Below are 16,915 nucleotides of genomic sequence, written 5' to 3'. Positions count from 1 at the left end.
CATGTTTTTTTTCTTTTTCTTTACCATAAGTTACTTGGTCTTGGATACATTTTGTGAAAAATAATGCTAAACCACACAACAATGTTTATTGCCCATAATTCCCCAAGCATCTTTATTGATTGGTTCTCCTCTCTCCTTTGTCTCCCTCAAACCCACATCATTGAGTGCATTCTACCTGTCCCCCTCGTCTTCCTCTTCCCTCCCTCCTTGGGGAGAAACTTTCCCATGACCGGCCGGATCCAGTTGATGTACTTGGACACCTGCGTGTAGATGCCGTACTTGCCCTCACGGGCGCACCCCTCGCCCCAGCTCACCACGCCCGTCACAAACCAAGTGTCCCCGTAACGGGTGACGTGGGGTCCGCCGCTGTCCCCCTGGCATGCGTCCTTCTTCTCCTTATCGTAGCCGGCGCAGAACATGCGGTTGGAGATCTTGTGCTGGCTGGACTGAAGGCAGGTGGCCCGGGGTACGTAGGGCACGGTCAGACGCAGCAGGATGGTGGACGGCTGCTTGGCCTCCCCCACGCGGCCGAACCCACTCACCAGCCCGTGGGGCTGTTTCATCAACACCTTGTATTGATAAGTAGACAGGACACCATTATGTTAGGTTAGGGAACATCTTAACTAAGATATAAACCATAGACAGATTCATTATTTACTGTATGTTTATATGCGTCACTGGATGAAAATGGAAATGTCACACAGAGAATTATGGGTAGTACATCATGCTACAGACCTTCTCTGCAAAGTCGCGTTCGGGCAGGCAGGCGGGGAGGATGTACTGGGTGAACTTGATAGGGTCCTTCAGCATGACGAGGGAGATGTCGTTGTGATAGGTGGTGGAGATGTAGGACTTGTGGATGAACACCTGTTCCACCTGGTGGATGGCCTCCTGCCCATCCTTCACCTCCGTGTCAAACTCTCCTGAAGGCAGACGGACAGACGGACCGATGGGGAGGTTTGATTTCAATCAATTCAATTCATTTGATAGGCTGCTACAACTTAGGCTATGTATGTGTGGTATGGTTATTGACTGTTGTTATTTCACCCAGTAAACAACTATGCTGTACACAGCAATATACTTTAATGATAAAGTTTTGTGATTATGGCACAATTATATTATATAGGATATGATTAACTTAAAAACAATTCCTAGATGTAGAGACCACAGTTAAAGGTGATTGGCTAACGGTACCTACCGAGGACAACGTAAAAGGAGCGTGTCTGGTTCATGCAATGTGCTGCCGTTAAGATGAAGTACTTATTCAGGATGGTTCCTCCACAGAAGCCCCTGTCCTCGTGGTTTACCAGGAAAGCCTGTGGAGAGAGGGAGAGAAAGAGAGAGAAAGAATGAAAGAGAGAGAGATAGACAGAGAAAGATAGACAGAGAAAAAGAGATAGAGAAAAAGAAACAAACAGAGAGAGAGAGAAAGAATGAGAGAGAAAGAAAGAAAGAGAGAGAGAAAGAATGAAAGATATATATATATATATAGAGAGAGAGAGAAAGATAGAGAAAGAAAGAAAGAGAAAGAAAGAGGGAGAGAGAAAGAAAGAGAGAGAGACAGAGTTGCAGAAACAAACAACCCTGAATGCTATTTAGAGGGAACCCCACTAGAGGTTTCTCTACTCTACTATACCTGCCAGGGACATTCTCCTGGAGGACACGCCTCCCCATCGACAATACGGGTGTTGCCTCTCGCCTCGGCATAGATTGGCTTCTCCTTCACCGTGTCGTTAACGCCATCCTCATATGTATATTGGATTTCTCTCTGTTGGGTAACGTTCCTGGCCGTTTCCCTGATAGGGTCCTCCATCATGTTGGTCTTTTCAGTGGTGTTGGTGGCAGTGGTGTTAGGCTGGTAGATGAAGATGGTGCGGGTGTTCTTGGATACCACAAAGCCACACTTAAAGGCCTCTTCAATGACAAAAGGGCAACAATGTTATTAGGTACTAACTAAGCCCAACCTTCAACCTACTACCAGTCCATGTTGGAGAATGGATCATAGATCATTTTTCTCTCGATCTCTCTGTTGCTCTGTCGTTCTGTCTGTCTGTCTGTCTCTGTCTGTCTGTCTGTCTGTCTGTCTGTCTGTCTGTCTGTCTGTCTGTCTGTCTGTCTGTCTGTCTGTCTGTCTGTCTGTCTGTCTGTCTGTCTGTCTGTCTGTTGTTCTGTTTCTCTCCCTCTCTCTGTCGCTCGGTTGTTATGTCTGTCTGTCTGTCTGTCTGTCTGTCTGTCTGTCTGTCTGTCTGTCTGTCTGTCTGTCTGTCTGTTGTTCTGTCTCTCTCTCTTTCTCTCTCTATCTCTCCCTCCTCTCACCGTTGGAAAGGCAGGACTTGTCGTCTGTGTCCAGATAGTAGCCATCGGCACAGGAGCATTGCACACTGTCCTTCTTCACGTGGCAGAAGTGATCACAGTCTCCATTCTTATTCTCACACAGCTCAGGAATGGCTGCAGAACAGCATCACATCAAGGATCCAGATTAGACACAGATCACAGTCATGATTAGAGCCAGGTGTTGTTCCTGACTATGGAGTAACCTGGAGTCAAGATATCGGGAATGAGATTGTTTGTCAAAGTTCAAGAGGAAAGGGAGAAGAAGACATACCAATCTCACAGTTGTGCCCCTGGAATCCAGCGAGACAGAAGCAGGTGTACAACCCAATCCCGTCCTTGCAGACCCCATTGTGGACACATGGCTTAGACACACAGGCATCTCCATCTGTGAAACACAGTTTATTTTTTGCCATGGACCTACCAGCACAGCAACACCAAACACACTGCAAACAATCAATTCATGAATTGAAAATAGCCCATTGTTTTGGTGTGTGGTCGTGAGTCCTTTACTTCCTGAACTGACTAGGTTGACCCCAATCTGACCCCAACCTGACTCCAACCCAGCTCTAATCAGAAAACTCCATCCAATCCCTAGCCTCTTGCACCAACCCTTAGCCTCAACAGACTCCTGGGCCTTACCGTAATATGTGTTCCAGAATTCAGTCTGAGGGAAAGAGGTAAAAAGAGACACAACCGTCACAAATTCAAACCAGAAAGGTCATGATTCCAAAAACAAAGCTGGTTGAAATCATGAGCGTGTAAAGGTGGTGTGAATGAGTGCAAAGTGAGTAGTGACTAAACAGGAATGTGAACAGGTCTGTGATTTATGTGACTGGAACGCAAACAGACATATGTTTCCGGTTTAAAGAGAGATAGATAGAGAGAAACAAAGATGGAGTATGGCAATTTACAGTCAGTTTGTCGTCCTCAAAGATTTCCCTAGCCTCCTCTCTGTCACAGCGTTCCTCCATACACTCTCTCTCCATGTCTCCCTGCCGCCACTCCTCAAATGGGCTGTTGGCCCGCCGCCGCCGGTTCAGAACCTGGTTAGCATCGTCACTGTTCAGGAAGACTGGGGACACAGGGAAAAATCGGTATCAGTGGCAGCAGGGCACCATCATCATCATCACCCTCATCATCATCACCATCGTCATCATCATCATCACCATCTTCATCACTACCATCATCATCACCATCTTCATCACCGTCATCATCATCACCATCTTCATCACTATCATTACCATCATCATCATCACCATATTAATGACTATCATCATCATCACTATCATCATCATCATTATCATCATCATCTTTTCCATCTTGATCATCAATTAGGCTGTTGTCATCATCACAACATGCTTGTCTAGCACACAGTCATCACAATCATCAAAGCAATCAGAGATACAGACACACCATAAAATATATCAACACACACATCCCAGTCACCCGCCCTCACCCGTACTCACACACTGACCGCAATCACTGACACTGACTAAACCCCAGAGTCTCCCTCACTTTCTCTCTATGTAACTATTTGTCAACTGTTTGAGACGGTGGGGTGTTTGAACGTACCCTCGGACGCCACGCCGTGCAGCAGCAGGAGAAGGAAACAGGTCTGGGACAGCCGAAACATGGCCTGATCTCTGGGTGAGGCACCTCTCTACTCCTGGCTGCTCTGTGGAGCACAACTCTGAAGAGAGCAGGGCGGAGAGGGAGGGCAATGACCTGAGAGACAGGAAGAGAGAGAACATGCTGAAGAGAGAGGGAGAGGAAGGAATGTGTGTGTGTTTGTGTGTGTGTGGGGGTAGAAAATAAAAAGGGGAAGAGAGAAAGAAAGGGGGAGGACAATAGAGGGTAAAAAAAAGAGGGATTAGGGATGTTTGAGAGAGAAAGAGTGGAGAGAGAGGGAGGGAGGACTCACTTCAAATCCAGTCTTCACCACTCAGAGAGGCAAGGCCTTGTCCACACCACCATTTAGCTCTGCACTCTTCAGCATGACAGACAGCCCTTATTTGAGCCAATCAAAACAGCTCTCAGGAAGGGGCAGAAAATCTAGCTAATATTGACACTAAAGGATCTATTCCAATGGTTAAGCCTGCTGTGTTGTGGCGCCTTAAACGGCAAGTCTAAAGAAATGCGTATGATTCAGATAATATGCATTTCAGAGAAAATACCATGTAGTTAAGCTACTGCTGAAGTGTGGCTATGGATACATTTGGACTTTTCATTCACTCACTCACTCACTCACTCACTCACTCACTCACTCACTCACTCACTCACTCACTCACTCACTCACTCACTCACTCACTCACTCACTCACTCACTCACTCACTCACTCACTCACTCACTCACACACACGCACCACACACACACACGCACACACACACAAATAACACAAATGAGGCCAAGATTTAGTTTGTCAGCGAGTAATATTTATTCTTCAGCTATCAGAGAGGAAACTTTGGAAGCAAACATTCTGTATGGCATCAGGTCAAACATTCTGTATGGCATCAGGTCAAACATTCTGTATGGCATCAGGTCAGACATTCTGTATGGCATCAGGTCAGCCATTCTGTATGGCATCAGGTCAAACATTCTGTATGGCATCAGGTCAGCCATTCCGTATGGCATCAGGTCAAACATTCCGTATGGCATCAGGTCAGCCATTCCGTATGGCATCAGGTCAGACATTCTGTATGGCATAAGGTCAAACATTCTGTATGGCATCAGGTCAGACATTCTGTATGGCATCAGGTCAAACATTCTGTATGGCATCAGGTCAAACATTCTGTATGGCATCAGGTCAGACATTTTGTATGGCATCAGGTCAAACATTCTGTATGGCATCAGGTCAAATATTCTGTATGGCATCAGGTCAAACATTCTGTATGGCATCAGGTCAAACATTCTGTATGGCATCAGGTCAAATATTCTGTATGGCATCAGGTCAAACATTCTGTATGGCATCAGGTCAAACATTCTGTATGGCATCAGGTCATCCAAATCACCACTTAAATGTACACTTTACATTGGGAGGTGGTGGCAATAACTTCTCCGTAGCCTGCTGAATCTGAACCTCATCTAATGCCATCTCTAGCAGGAATGGCATCACCGGGGCACTGACTGAAGGCACCGGGGCACTGACTGAAGGAGCATTCATCACCTCCTCAGCCCAGTCCAGGTAGTTGGCTACGGTAGTGTAGACGCCATAGTAACCCTGTTTGGGGCAGCCCTTCCCCCAGCCCACCACGCCCATCAGGAAGTGGGTGGTCCCGTAGTAAGTGACCAGGGGGCTCCCGTCGTCCCCCCTACAGGCCTCCTGGTTCCCCTCCATGTAGCCGGCACACAGCATGTTCTGGGTGAAGTTGAAGCCGCTCTTGAGGGTGCACTCAGAGTTGGGCAGGATGGGCACGGCTAGCCTGCGGAGGAAGGGCGAGGAGGGGGCTGGCGGGGTGCCAGGTTGGGGATCGTTGCCCCCGTTGGTGCGCTTCCCCCAGCCGCTAAGGGTGTGAAAGCGGACGGCCGCCAGCTCGCTCTTGGCGAAGTGTTGCTGAGGCAGGCAGATGGGTACAGCGTCAGGGCCCAGAGTTACAGGCTCTCTCAGACGCAGCAGGGCGATGTCACTGTCACCTGTTGCCGGGTCGTACAGGTTGTAGGGTATGGCTCTGGCCACGTGAATCTTCTGCTCGCTGCCCTCTTCTACGTCAATGTTGTGTTCCCCTGGAAACAGTGTTGTTCATAAGGACAGTGTTTTGTTATGTGACATAGGGACACAAACAATGTTCTCACTATATGTTTCTAGAAGCTCTATGAAAGGCACACAACCCACACCCACACCGTAACCTACCTGTGACCACCATCAGGTCCTTGGTGTCTCTATCCACGACACAGTGGGCAGCAGTGATGACCCAGTCAGGATGAACTATGACCCCACCACACAGACTAGTGCCTTTATGCTCCAATAGGACCTGCAACCACCAGTCCCATCACAAAGACAAATTGGCCACTCTTATCCATCACATCTCATTGTACATAAACCAAAATAATACTATGGAATTATATAATACCTAATGGAAGAGGTGGTAATAGATACTAACCTAGTTAATATTACACCCTTTGACTTCAAGGACAGTGGTTGTATGGGAATTACTGTGGTTTAGTTATTCTACCAACTAAGCCACACAATGCCCTGTGTGGCTCAGTTGGTAGAGCATGGTGTTTGCAATTCCAGCATGGTGGGTTTAATTCCCATGGGGGACAAGCACAAAAAATGCACTCACTACTCTAAGTCACTCTGGATAAGAGTGTCTACTAAATTACTAAAATGTAGAAGGGTAGTATTGGCCAATCAAATGTGAAAGAGGTGGAAGGATCCATTGTGCTCTCCAGCCAGGCGTTGAGGTGTTACCTGCCATGGACAGGCTCCTTTGGGACAGTGGTTCCCACCGACCAGTCTGACTTGTGCCTGGCTCATCGGAGCTTCCAAGCCTGGGATTTTACCACACGGATACTGAACTGATAATAGACAGACAGACAAGTTGTTGTTTCTAACTCTAGTCATACATCAACAAATACACGTTGGCTCCTTTTGGTTCTGTAAATATTACAGTCTGTTTGTAACAAACAGGGATTTCCAGTCTTTAACAAAACATCTGGGCTCATCTACTGTCAGTTACAGTTAGTACCTTGGGCAACACACTCTCTTCCGTCCTCTCCCAGGGCGTAACCAGGAGCGCAGGAACACTTGCTTCTTGACCCAGAATTGTTACAGAAGTGCTCGCACTCCCCGTTAAGGGAGAGGCATTTCAGGGTGTCCTCAAATACTATAGTATGTTGGGAGAAAGGGGAAAGGCAAGTAGGATAAGCATAATGGGGTCAACATATAATATCAGCCCACTAGCGAATGTGGGCAACACTTGACGTTACAGTGCTCTTACTACTGCGTAATTACAATCATCTATGGGTATGAAACTATTGTGAAAACCGGTGTTTCTTAATCCGGGTCCTGGGAACCCAAAGGTGAGCACATTTCGGTCTTCACCCTAGCACTACACATCTGAGCACACATACTTTCTTAACACTTATTTTTCTTAAAACGGCATTGTTGGTTAAGGGCTTGTCTGTAAGCATGTTACTGTAAGGTCTACTACACCTGTTGTATTCGAAGCATGTGACAAATAAAATTTGATTTGATTCAACTAATCAACTCATTATCTAACATTTGATTAGTGGAATCAGGTGTGCAGTGCTAGGGCAAACACCGAAATGTGCACCCCTTTGTGTCCCCAGAACCAGGATTAAGAAACACTGGCGTAAACTATTGGTATAAAAACGGCAGCTAGGAATTCTCTCCTACCTTTCTGACAGTATTTTCCTTCATAGCCTTCCAGACATTGACATGTGTAAGAGTCATTCATGTAAACACAAGTTCCGTTGTTTTTGCATGGGTTGACCAGACAGGGGTCCTGACCTTAGAGGGATCAATAGGGTAAAGGTTTATGACATTTGCTATTTGACATGCTGGACATATCTTGTACAAATAAATTAGGAATGTGATAACAGACATGGTAGTACCATATTGGATTTTATACAACAATATAATTAGCATTTTATGAAAATGACTGAAAGCACATTTGAAAGCAATATTCTAACATATATTTTAGGCTGGTTGGAAATATTTGTGTACAGTCCACATAGAAAAATCTGATTTACCAGTGTATGTCAACCAAAACTTTTTCTGTGGAAACAAACCATACATAGTCAGTTTTAAGAGTTATCTCTGGAATTCTCACATGTTCCTATGCATTGCTAAATATTTCATTAAATTAAATTAAAATAGTGCTTCAATCGAAGTAATTGCAAATATTTCACCAACTGAAATTACTACAAAATTGCACCGTTTGGGCGTCGTCCTCGAAAACTTCCCGAGCCTCTTCATAGTTACAAATTTCCTCCACACACTCGCGCTCGAGGTTGCCCTGTTTCATCTCCTCGAAGTAGCCGCTGTTGGCGCGCCTGGCTCTGTCAAGCACCAGGTGCGCATCATCCTTCTTCAAGAAGACTTAAACATCGAATGACAAGCCATAAAAGAAAGACAACAACTGGTGCCAAACAACATTTGGCACCTCTCCATCTTAAAAAAAAAAGTATGACTTTATCATTTAACTAACTGTAACGCTAGATTCAAAATATATGTTTTCGAAACAAACTTACCAGCGGCAGAAATGACAGTTGAAATGGCCCAAAGTGCGCAAAATGTTTTCAGCAGCATCGTGGCAGACCTGAATCACCCAAAACTGAAGCGATTTGAGGTAAACAATGCCAGCTCATATGACTCCCACTCACTCCAACAGCTCACTCCCACTGCTCTGCAAACAGTTGCCACATCTGGGTGAGGGTGACCAGACCTGAACCAGAGGATCTGGCCTATGTCTTACACTACATGGACAAAATAATGTGGACACACCTTCAAATGAGTGGATTCGGCTATTTCAGTCACACCAGTTGCTGACGTGTATATAATCAAGCACACAGCCATGCAATCTCCATAGGAAAACAATGTCAGTAGAATGGCCCGTACTGAGCTCAGTGACGTCAGTTCCTCAAATTTCTGCTCTGCTAGAGCTGGCCCGGTCATCTGTAAGTGCTGTTATTGTAAAGTGGAAATTTCTAGGAATAAGAACATCTCAGCCGGTAAGTGGTAGGCCACACAAGCTCACAGAACTGGACCGCCAAGTCCTTAGCGCTTTAAAAAATGCTGTCCTCGGCTGCAACACTCACTACCGAGTTCCAAACTGCCCCTGAGAGCAAAATCAGCACAATAACTGTTTGTTGGGAGCTTCATGAAATGGGTTTCCATGGCCGAGAAGATGCACAAAAGCCTAAGATCACCATGCACAATGCCAAGCGTCGGCTGGAGTGGTGTAAAGCTCGCCGCCATTGGACTCTGGAGCAGTGGAAATGCATTCTCTGGAGTGATGAATCACGCTTCACCGACTGGCAGTCCGATGGACGAATCTGGGTTTGGCAGATGCAAGGAAAACGCTACCTGCCCCAATGCATAGTGCCAAATGTAAAGTTTGGTGGAGGAGGAATAATGGTCTGGGGTTCTTTTTCATGGTTCAGGCTAGGGCCCTTAGTTCCAGTGAAGGGAAATCTTAACGCTACAACATTCTAGACAATTCTGTGTTTCCAACTTTGTGGCAACAGTTTTGGAATGAGATCTTCGACAAGCAGCTGTCCAAATACTTTTGGCCATGTAGTGTATCTTAAATATGACATTTGATCCCTATATTTACCTGTTATAATACATTTTTCACTATCCTTTGTAATATCATAATCGTTCACATATTTGATTTCATGATATGCATCATTGAATGTATGTACAGTGTCGTGGAAAATTGCAAGATTATGTTATAATGCTTGTATTGCATTATAATGGTTGTTTTATTCGACAAAATAGAATATTCTGTTAACTATTGTGTGTGTGTGTTCTACTGAGGATGGGCCTCTATGAGATAACACTGACAGAGGAGATATACAATGTCTTTGGGTGATAAAACCTAAAGAGCATTCCAGAGAACATGAGCTAATGGTTCTGTTCTATGCCGTACCAGGAAGAGACGGTTTCTGTTTGGAGTAGGAGGGCCAGACACTGGTCTTTACAATGAAAACTGTTGACACAGCAGTAACTGTCTGCTAAGATTTATAGATATCTTTCATACAAATCTTAACCTTTGTGAACTGTTCCTAAGATCTGTGGTTCGTCATGTAAGTTGAGAGGGGTGTATCTTGGCTATAAAAGATCTTTGTACTTTTCTGTTGGTACTTTTCAATGGTTCATTAGAGATAGCGCATCATTGAAAGTCAAAAAAGGCTATTGCAAAGCTCTTATTAAAGATGTAGTTTAAGTATAACTCTGACTGGTGTGTGAAGTTTGTAACTCTCCTCATTTTGTAATGCAGAAATAAGTTTACATACACCTTAGCCAAATACATTTCAACTCAGTTTCACAATTCCTGACATTTAATCCAATTAAAGATTCCCTGTTTTAGGTCAGTTAGGATCACCACTTTATTTTAAGAATGTGAAATGTCAGAATAATAGTAAATGTCAGAATAAATAAATGTCAGAATAATGATTTATTTCAGCTTTTAGTTCTTTCATCACATTCACAATGGGTCATAAGTTTACATACACTAAATTAGTATTTGGTAGCATTGCCTTTAAATTGTTTAACTTGGGTCAAATGTTTCGGGTAGCCTTCCACAACCTTCCCACAATAAGTTCGGTGAATTTTGGCCCATTCCTCCTGACAGAGCTGGTGTAACTGAGTCAGGATTGTAGGCCTCCTTGCTCGCACATGCTTTTTCAGTTCTGCCCACAAATTTTCTATAGGATTGAGGTCAGGGCTTTGTGATGGCCACTCCAATACCTTGACTTTGTTGCCCTTAAGCCATTTTGCCACAACACACAACAAAGGTCATTGTCCATTTGGAAGAACCATTTGTGACAAAGCTTTAACTTCCTGACTGATGTCTTGAGATGTTGCTTCAATGTATCCACATAATTTTCCTACCTCATGATGCCATCTATTTTGTGAAGTGCACTAGTCCCTCCTGCAGTAATGCACCCCCACAACATGATGCTGCCACCCCGTGCTTCAAGGTTGGGATGGTGTTCTTTGGCTTGCAAGCCTCCCCCTTTTTCCTCCAAACACAACGATAGTCCTTATGGCCAAACAGTTCTATTGTCGTTTCATCAGACCAGAGGACATTTCTCCAAAAAGTACGATCTTTGTCCCCATGAACGCGTCTCCTTCGTGAGCAGTATGACGGCTGCGTGGTCCCATGGTGTCTATACTTGCAAACTGTAGTCTGGCTTTTTCATGGCGGTTTTGGAGCAGTGGCTTCTTCCTTGCTGATTGGCCTTTCAGGTTATGTCGATATAGGACTCGTTTTTACTGTGGATATAGATACTTTTGTACCTGTTTCCTCCAGCATCTTCACAAGGTCCTTTGCTGTTGTTCTGGGATTGATTTGCACTTTTCGCACCAAAGTATGTTCATCTCTAGGAGACAGAACGCGTCTCCTTCGTGAGCAGTATGACGGCTGCGTGGTCCCATGGTGTCTATACTTGCGTACTATTGTTTGTACAGATGAACGTGGTACCTTCAGGTGTTTGGATGAACCAGACTTGTGGAGGTCTACAATTTTTTGTCTGAGGTCTTGGCTGTTTTCTTTTTTGATTTTCTGATGATGTCAAGCATAGAGGCACCGAGTTTGAAGGCAGACCTTGAAATACATCCACAGGTACACCTCCAATTGTCTCAAATGATGCCAATTAGCCTATCAGAAGCTTCTAAAGCTATGACATCATTTTCTGGAATTTTCCAAGCTGTTTAAAGGCACAGTCAATTTAGTGGATGTAAACTTCTGACCCACTGGAATTGTGATACATTGAGTTATAAGTGAAATAATCTGTCTGTAAACAATTGTTGGAAAAAATACTTGTGTCATGCACAAAGTAGATGCCCTAACCCACTTGCCAAAACTATAGTTTGTTAACACGAAATTTGTGGAGTGGTTGAAAAACGAGTTAATGACTCCAACCTAAGTGTATGTAAACTTCCGACTTCAACTGTAATTAGGGCCTATCTCTTGTTTGGAGGGTCCAAAGGTACCCCCAGTGTAAATAGACCCACTGATGCACAACAGGAGAAAGTAGCTAGGCTACAAAGGATTTAACCAACTTTATAGAATTGCTTGCTTGTTTCAATGCCTGTCCTAGTCCATGGGCCAGCGGGAAAAGATCCACTTTGGGGTGGCGAAGGTTTGATGGTATTAAATTGTTCCCCACAAGCCCCTGATCAAATTGATATATGATAGCCTATCTCCTAAACAGTAGATTACTATGTTTTTCACACCTTTATATATCTTGTTGTATGGGAGTCGAAGCAATACAATGTTCACAGGCTGATAAAGGAATGTTGAGACAAGTTGGAATGTTCACATGCTCATTGAAAATGACTATGTGAAACAACAATGGAACATTCTATTGTGTGGATCTCATCTTAAAAACCATAGGATTTGGTTAATGTTTTCCATCTGACCTAATGATTTACCTAGACTGACTCATGATTGAAAGTACAATGTTACAAATAGCCGAACTACATATTTGTTTTAGGGAAATCAGTCATACTGGGAAATGACACATGTTCAAGAGATCCAGACCTGGTAGTATATTGGTTTTTATCATTGCCATCTGTAATAGTCTGTTGTATAGCAATACTCAGCATGCTAAGATGAAAGGTGTGATCTGCTATTTGTTGAGTTGTCCCAGCAAGTTAACATGAATATTTAGGTAAACACAAATTATCCTAAGAACCTAAGACTTTAGTACTTCACCAGCTATATAAGTTGACGCCCTCATCAGCAGGCGGTTTGTTAGAATGTTATGTTGGAATGTCAGGATTCAATACTTAGATTTTACATTTAACAATATGGCATAATATTGTATATCATTATAATCACTACAAACCAGTGAAAGAACCCTTTAGGGATATTATAATTTATTGTTTGAAAATAAAATACAGAAATTAGGGATCCAAATGCTAACCAAAGTCAGTTATATGAATACAGTTTTTTGCATATTTGTAGAAAAATGTTGCTAATATTTTACAAAGATTATTTATTTTGCAAACCTGCCTAATTTGGTTGTTTTATCTGCATAACTATCATATTTTTTTATTAGGATTAGGCATATTACACCTATTATTGTTGTGGCAATGACAGACTAATCCAGTTAAAGCTAATTGGAGTTGGTTGGGAAAATGTGTACCCTATTGTCACGCCCTGGCCTTAGTATTATTTGTTTTATTTATTATTTTAGTTAGGTCAGGGTGTGACATGGGGTATGTGTGTATTTTGGGGTATTATATGGTAGAGGGGGTGTTGGTTGTAGTTTATGGTTTTGTGTTGAGTGTATGTATCTAGCTGTGTCTATGGGTGTGTAGTTTACTAGGAAAGTCTATGGTGGCCGGAATGGGTTCTCAATTAGAGACAGCTGATTTCTGTTGTCTCTAATTGGGAGCCATATTTAAGGCTGCCATAGGCTTTAGCTGTTTGTGGGTCATTGTACATGTCGACGTAAGTAGTTTGTGTGTGCACTTGCGTTTTAGGTTTCACGTTTGTTGTTTGGTTAGTGTGTTAAGTGTTACGTGTTCATCTTCGTCGTTATAATTAAAGAAGATGTATTCAAGTCATGTTGCGCCTTGGTCCTCTCTTTCACGTCAACACGATCGTGACAGAATGACCCACCAATCTACGACCAAGCAACATGACCAGCGGCAACAGGAGCAGCGCAAGGAGAAATGGACTTGGGAGGAGATCCTGGACGGTAAAGGACCCTGGGCTCAGCCAGGGGAATATCGCCGTCCCAAGGCGGAGCTGGAGGCAGCGAAGGCAGAGAGGCGCTGGTATGAGGAGGCAGCGCGGCGACGCGGTTGGGAGCCCGAGAGTCAGACCCAAAAATTTCTTGGGGGGGGGCACACGAGGAGTGTGGCAAAGCCGGGTAGGATACCTGAGCCAACTCCCCGTGCTTACCGTGGAGTGAGAGAGCGTCGTACTGGTCAGACACCGTGTTATGCGGTAAAGCGCACGGTGTCCCCAGTACGCGTGCTTAGCCCAGTGCGGGCTATTCCACCTTGCCGCACTGGGAGGGCTAGGTTGGGCATCGAGCCAGATGTCATGAAGCCGGCCCAACGTATCTGGTCTCCAGTACGTCTCCTCGGGCCGGCATACATGGCACCAGCCTTACGAATGGTGTCCCCGGTTCGCCAGCATAGCCCAGTGCGGGCTATTCCACCTCGCCGCACTGGCAGGGCTACGGGCACCATTCAACCTGGTAAGGTTGGGCAGGCTCGGTGCTCAAGAGCACGTGTCCTCCTTCACGGTCCGGTATACCCGGTGCCACCTCCAAGTACCAGTCCACCGGTGGCAGCCCCCCGCACCAGGCTGTCTCTCCGGGTTCTCTCTCCAGCTGCTCCCACCTGTCCAGAGCTTTCCTCCTCTCCAGCGCAGCCAGTGCCTATACCACGCACCAGGCCTACTGTGCGCCTCAGCAGGGCAGAGTCGGCCGTCTGCCCAACGCCTGCTGCACTGCCTGTCTGCCCAGCGCCGTCTGAGCCATCTGTCTGCCCAGCGGCGCCTGAACTGCCCGTCTGCCCAGCGGCGCCTGAACTGCCCGTCTGCCCAGCGGCGCCTGAACTGCCCGTCTGCCCAGCGGCGCCTGAACTGCCCGTCTGCCCAGCGGCGCCTGAACTGCCCGTCTGCCCAGCGGCGCCTGAACTGCCCGTCTGCCCAGCGGCGCCTGAACTGCCCGTCTGCCCAGCGGCGCCTGAACTGCCCGTCTGCCCAGCGGCGCCTGAACTGCCCGTCTGCCCAGCGGCGCCTGAACTGCCCGTCTGCCATGAGCCTGCAAAGCTGCCCGTCTGCCATGAGCCTGCAAAGCTGCCCGTCTGCCAAGAGCCTACAGAGCCTTCCGCCAGACCGGATCAGCCAGAGCCTTCCGCCAGACCGGATCAGCCAGAGCCTTCCGCCAGACCGGATCAGCCAGAGCCTTCCGCCAGACCGGATCAGCCAGAGCCTTCCGCCAGACCGGATCAGCCAGAGCCTTCCGCCAGACCGGATCAGCCAGAGCCTTCCGCCAGACCGGATCAGCCAGAGCCTTCCGCCAGACCGGGTCAGCCAGAGCCTTCCGCCAGACCGGGTCAGCCAGAGCCTTCCGCCAGACCGGGTCAGCCAGAGCCTTCCGCCAGACCGGGTCAGCCAGAGCCTTCCGCCAGACCGGGTCAGCCAGAGCCTTCCGCCAGACCGGGTCAGCCAGAGCCTTCCGCCAGACCGGGTCAGCCAGAGCCTTCCGCCAGAGCCGGTTCCGCCAGAGCCGGGTCAGCCAGAGCCTTCCGCCAGACCGGGTCAGCCAGAGCCTTCCGCCAGACCGGGTCAGCCAGAGCCTTCCGCCAGACCGGGTCAGCCAGAGCCTTCCGCCAGACCGGGTCAGCCAGAGCCTTCCGCCAGACCGGGTCAGCCAGAGCCTTCCGCCAGACCGGGTCAGCCAGAGCCTTCCGCCAGACCGGGTCAGCCAGAGCCTTCCGCCAGACCGGATCAGCCAGAGCCTTCCGCCAGACCGGATCAGCCAGAGCCTTCCGCCAGACCGGATCAGCCAGAGCCTTCCGCCAGACCGGATCAGCCAGAGCCTTCCGCCAGACCGGATCAGCCAGAGCCTTCCGCCAGACCGGATCAGCCAGAGCCTTCCGCCAGACCGGATCAGCCAGAGCCTTCCGCCAGACCGGATCAGCCAGAGCCTTCCGCCAGACCGGATCAGCCAGAGCCTTCCGCCAGACCGGATCAGCCAGAGCCTTCCGCCAGACCGGATCAGCCAGAGCCTTCCGCCAGACCGGATCAGCCAGAGCCTTCCGCCAGACCGGATCAGCCAGAGCCTTCCGCCAGACCGGATCAGCCAGAGCCTTCCGCCAGACCGGATCAGCCAGAGCCTTCCGCCAGACCGGATCAGCCAGAGCCTTCCGCCAGACCGGATCAGCCAGAGCCTTCCGCCAGACCGGATCAGCCAGAGCCTTCCGCCAGACCGGATCAGCCAGAGCCTTCCGCCAGACCGGATCAGCCAGAGCCTTCCGCCAGACCGGATCAGCCAGAGCCTTCCGCCAGACCGGATCAGCCAGAGCCTTCCGCCAGACCGGATCAGCCAGAGCCTTCCGCCAGACCGGATCAGCCAGAGCCTTCCGCCAGACCGGATCAGCCAGAGCCTTCCGCCAGACCGGACCAGCCAGAGCCTTCCGCCAGACCGGACCTGCCAGAGCCTTCCGCCAGACCGGACCTGCCAGAGCCTTCCGCCAGACCGGACCTGCCAGAGCCTTCCGCCAGACCGGACCTGCCAGAGCCTTCCGCCAGACCGGACCTGCCAGAGCCTTCCGCCAGACCGGACCTGCCAGAGCCTTCCGCCAGACCGGACCTGCCAGAGCCTTCCGCCAGACCGGACCTGCCAGAGTCCCTCAGCCAGGACCTGCCAGAGTCCCTCAGCCAGGACCTGCCAGAGTCCCTCAGCCAGGACCTGCCAGAGTCCCTCAGCCAGGACCTGCCAGAGTCCCTCAGCCAGGACCTGCCAGAGTCCCTCAGCCAGGACCTGCCAGAGCCCCTTATCCCGGTGCTGCCCCTTATCCCGGTGCTGCCCCTTATCCCGGTGCTGCCCCTTATCCCGGTGCTGCCCCTTATCCCGGTGCTGCCCCTTATGACTATGGTGGGGTGGGGACCACGACCAGTGCCGGAGCCGCCGCCGTGGAAGGAAGCCCACCCAGACCCTCCCCTAGACTATGTGCTGGTGCGCCCGGAGTTCGCACCTTAAGGGGGGGGTTATGTCACGCCCTGGCCTTAGTATTATTTGTTTTATTTATTATTTTAGTTAGGTCAGGGTGTGACATGGGGTATGTGTGTATTTTGGGGTATTATATGGTAGAGGGGGTGTTGGTTGTAGTTTATGGTTTTGTGTTGATTGTATGTATCTAGCT

At 47.9% G+C, this 16,915-nt stretch overlaps 1 protein-coding gene and 1 long non-coding RNA gene across 2 annotated transcripts; one reads left to right on the top strand and one right to left on the bottom strand.

The window, feature by feature from the left end:
- Positions 1–82: 82 nt before the first annotated feature.
- On the bottom strand, positions 83–8,757 carry LOC139532965 (uncharacterized). Its single transcript, XM_071331108.1, has 18 exons — positions 8,548–8,757; positions 8,232–8,395; positions 8,047–8,071; positions 7,691–7,804; positions 7,020–7,157; positions 6,743–6,849; positions 6,182–6,302; positions 5,343–6,054; positions 3,907–4,059; positions 3,618–3,697; positions 3,246–3,406; positions 2,974–2,998; positions 2,606–2,719; positions 2,317–2,448; positions 1,637–1,914; positions 1,199–1,316; positions 736–923; positions 83–569 (listed from the first exon to the last, which is right to left on the bottom strand). Exons 1-18 carry the CDS (start codon positions 8,603–8,605, stop codon positions 147–149), a joined length of 3,111 nt encoding a protein of 1,036 aa, XP_071187209.1. The 5' UTR covers positions 8,606–8,757; the 3' UTR covers positions 83–146.
- On the top strand, positions 4,745–5,138 carry LOC139532545 (uncharacterized). Its single transcript, XR_011666612.1, has 2 exons — positions 4,745–4,944; positions 5,041–5,138. It is a non-coding gene; the product is annotated as an uncharacterized lncRNA (long non-coding RNA).
- Positions 8,758–16,915: the final 8,158 nt, after the last annotated feature.

Source organism: Salvelinus alpinus, chromosome 10 (assembly GCF_045679555.1).
Source record: "Salvelinus alpinus chromosome 10, SLU_Salpinus.1, whole genome shotgun sequence".
NCBI classification, from domain to species: domain Eukaryota; kingdom Metazoa; phylum Chordata; class Actinopteri; order Salmoniformes; family Salmonidae; genus Salvelinus; species Salvelinus alpinus.
Note: the sequence above shows the minus strand (reverse complement) of the source record. Positions and strands in the feature narration are given on the sequence as shown.

Coding starts and splice junctions, on each gene's coding strand:
- LOC139532965 (XM_071331108.1), bottom strand. CDS start 8,605: ATGCTGCTGAAAACATTTTGCGCACTTTGGGCCATTTCAACTGTCATT. Junction 2,720..2,973: donor ATTCTGGAACACATATTACG/GTAAGGCCCAGG, acceptor TGTGTTTCACAG/ATGGAGATGCCTGTGTGTCT. Junction 1,915..2,316: donor CAAGTCCTGCCTTTCCAACG/GTGAGAGGAGGG, acceptor TTGTCATTGAAG/AGGCCTTTAAGTGTGGCTTT.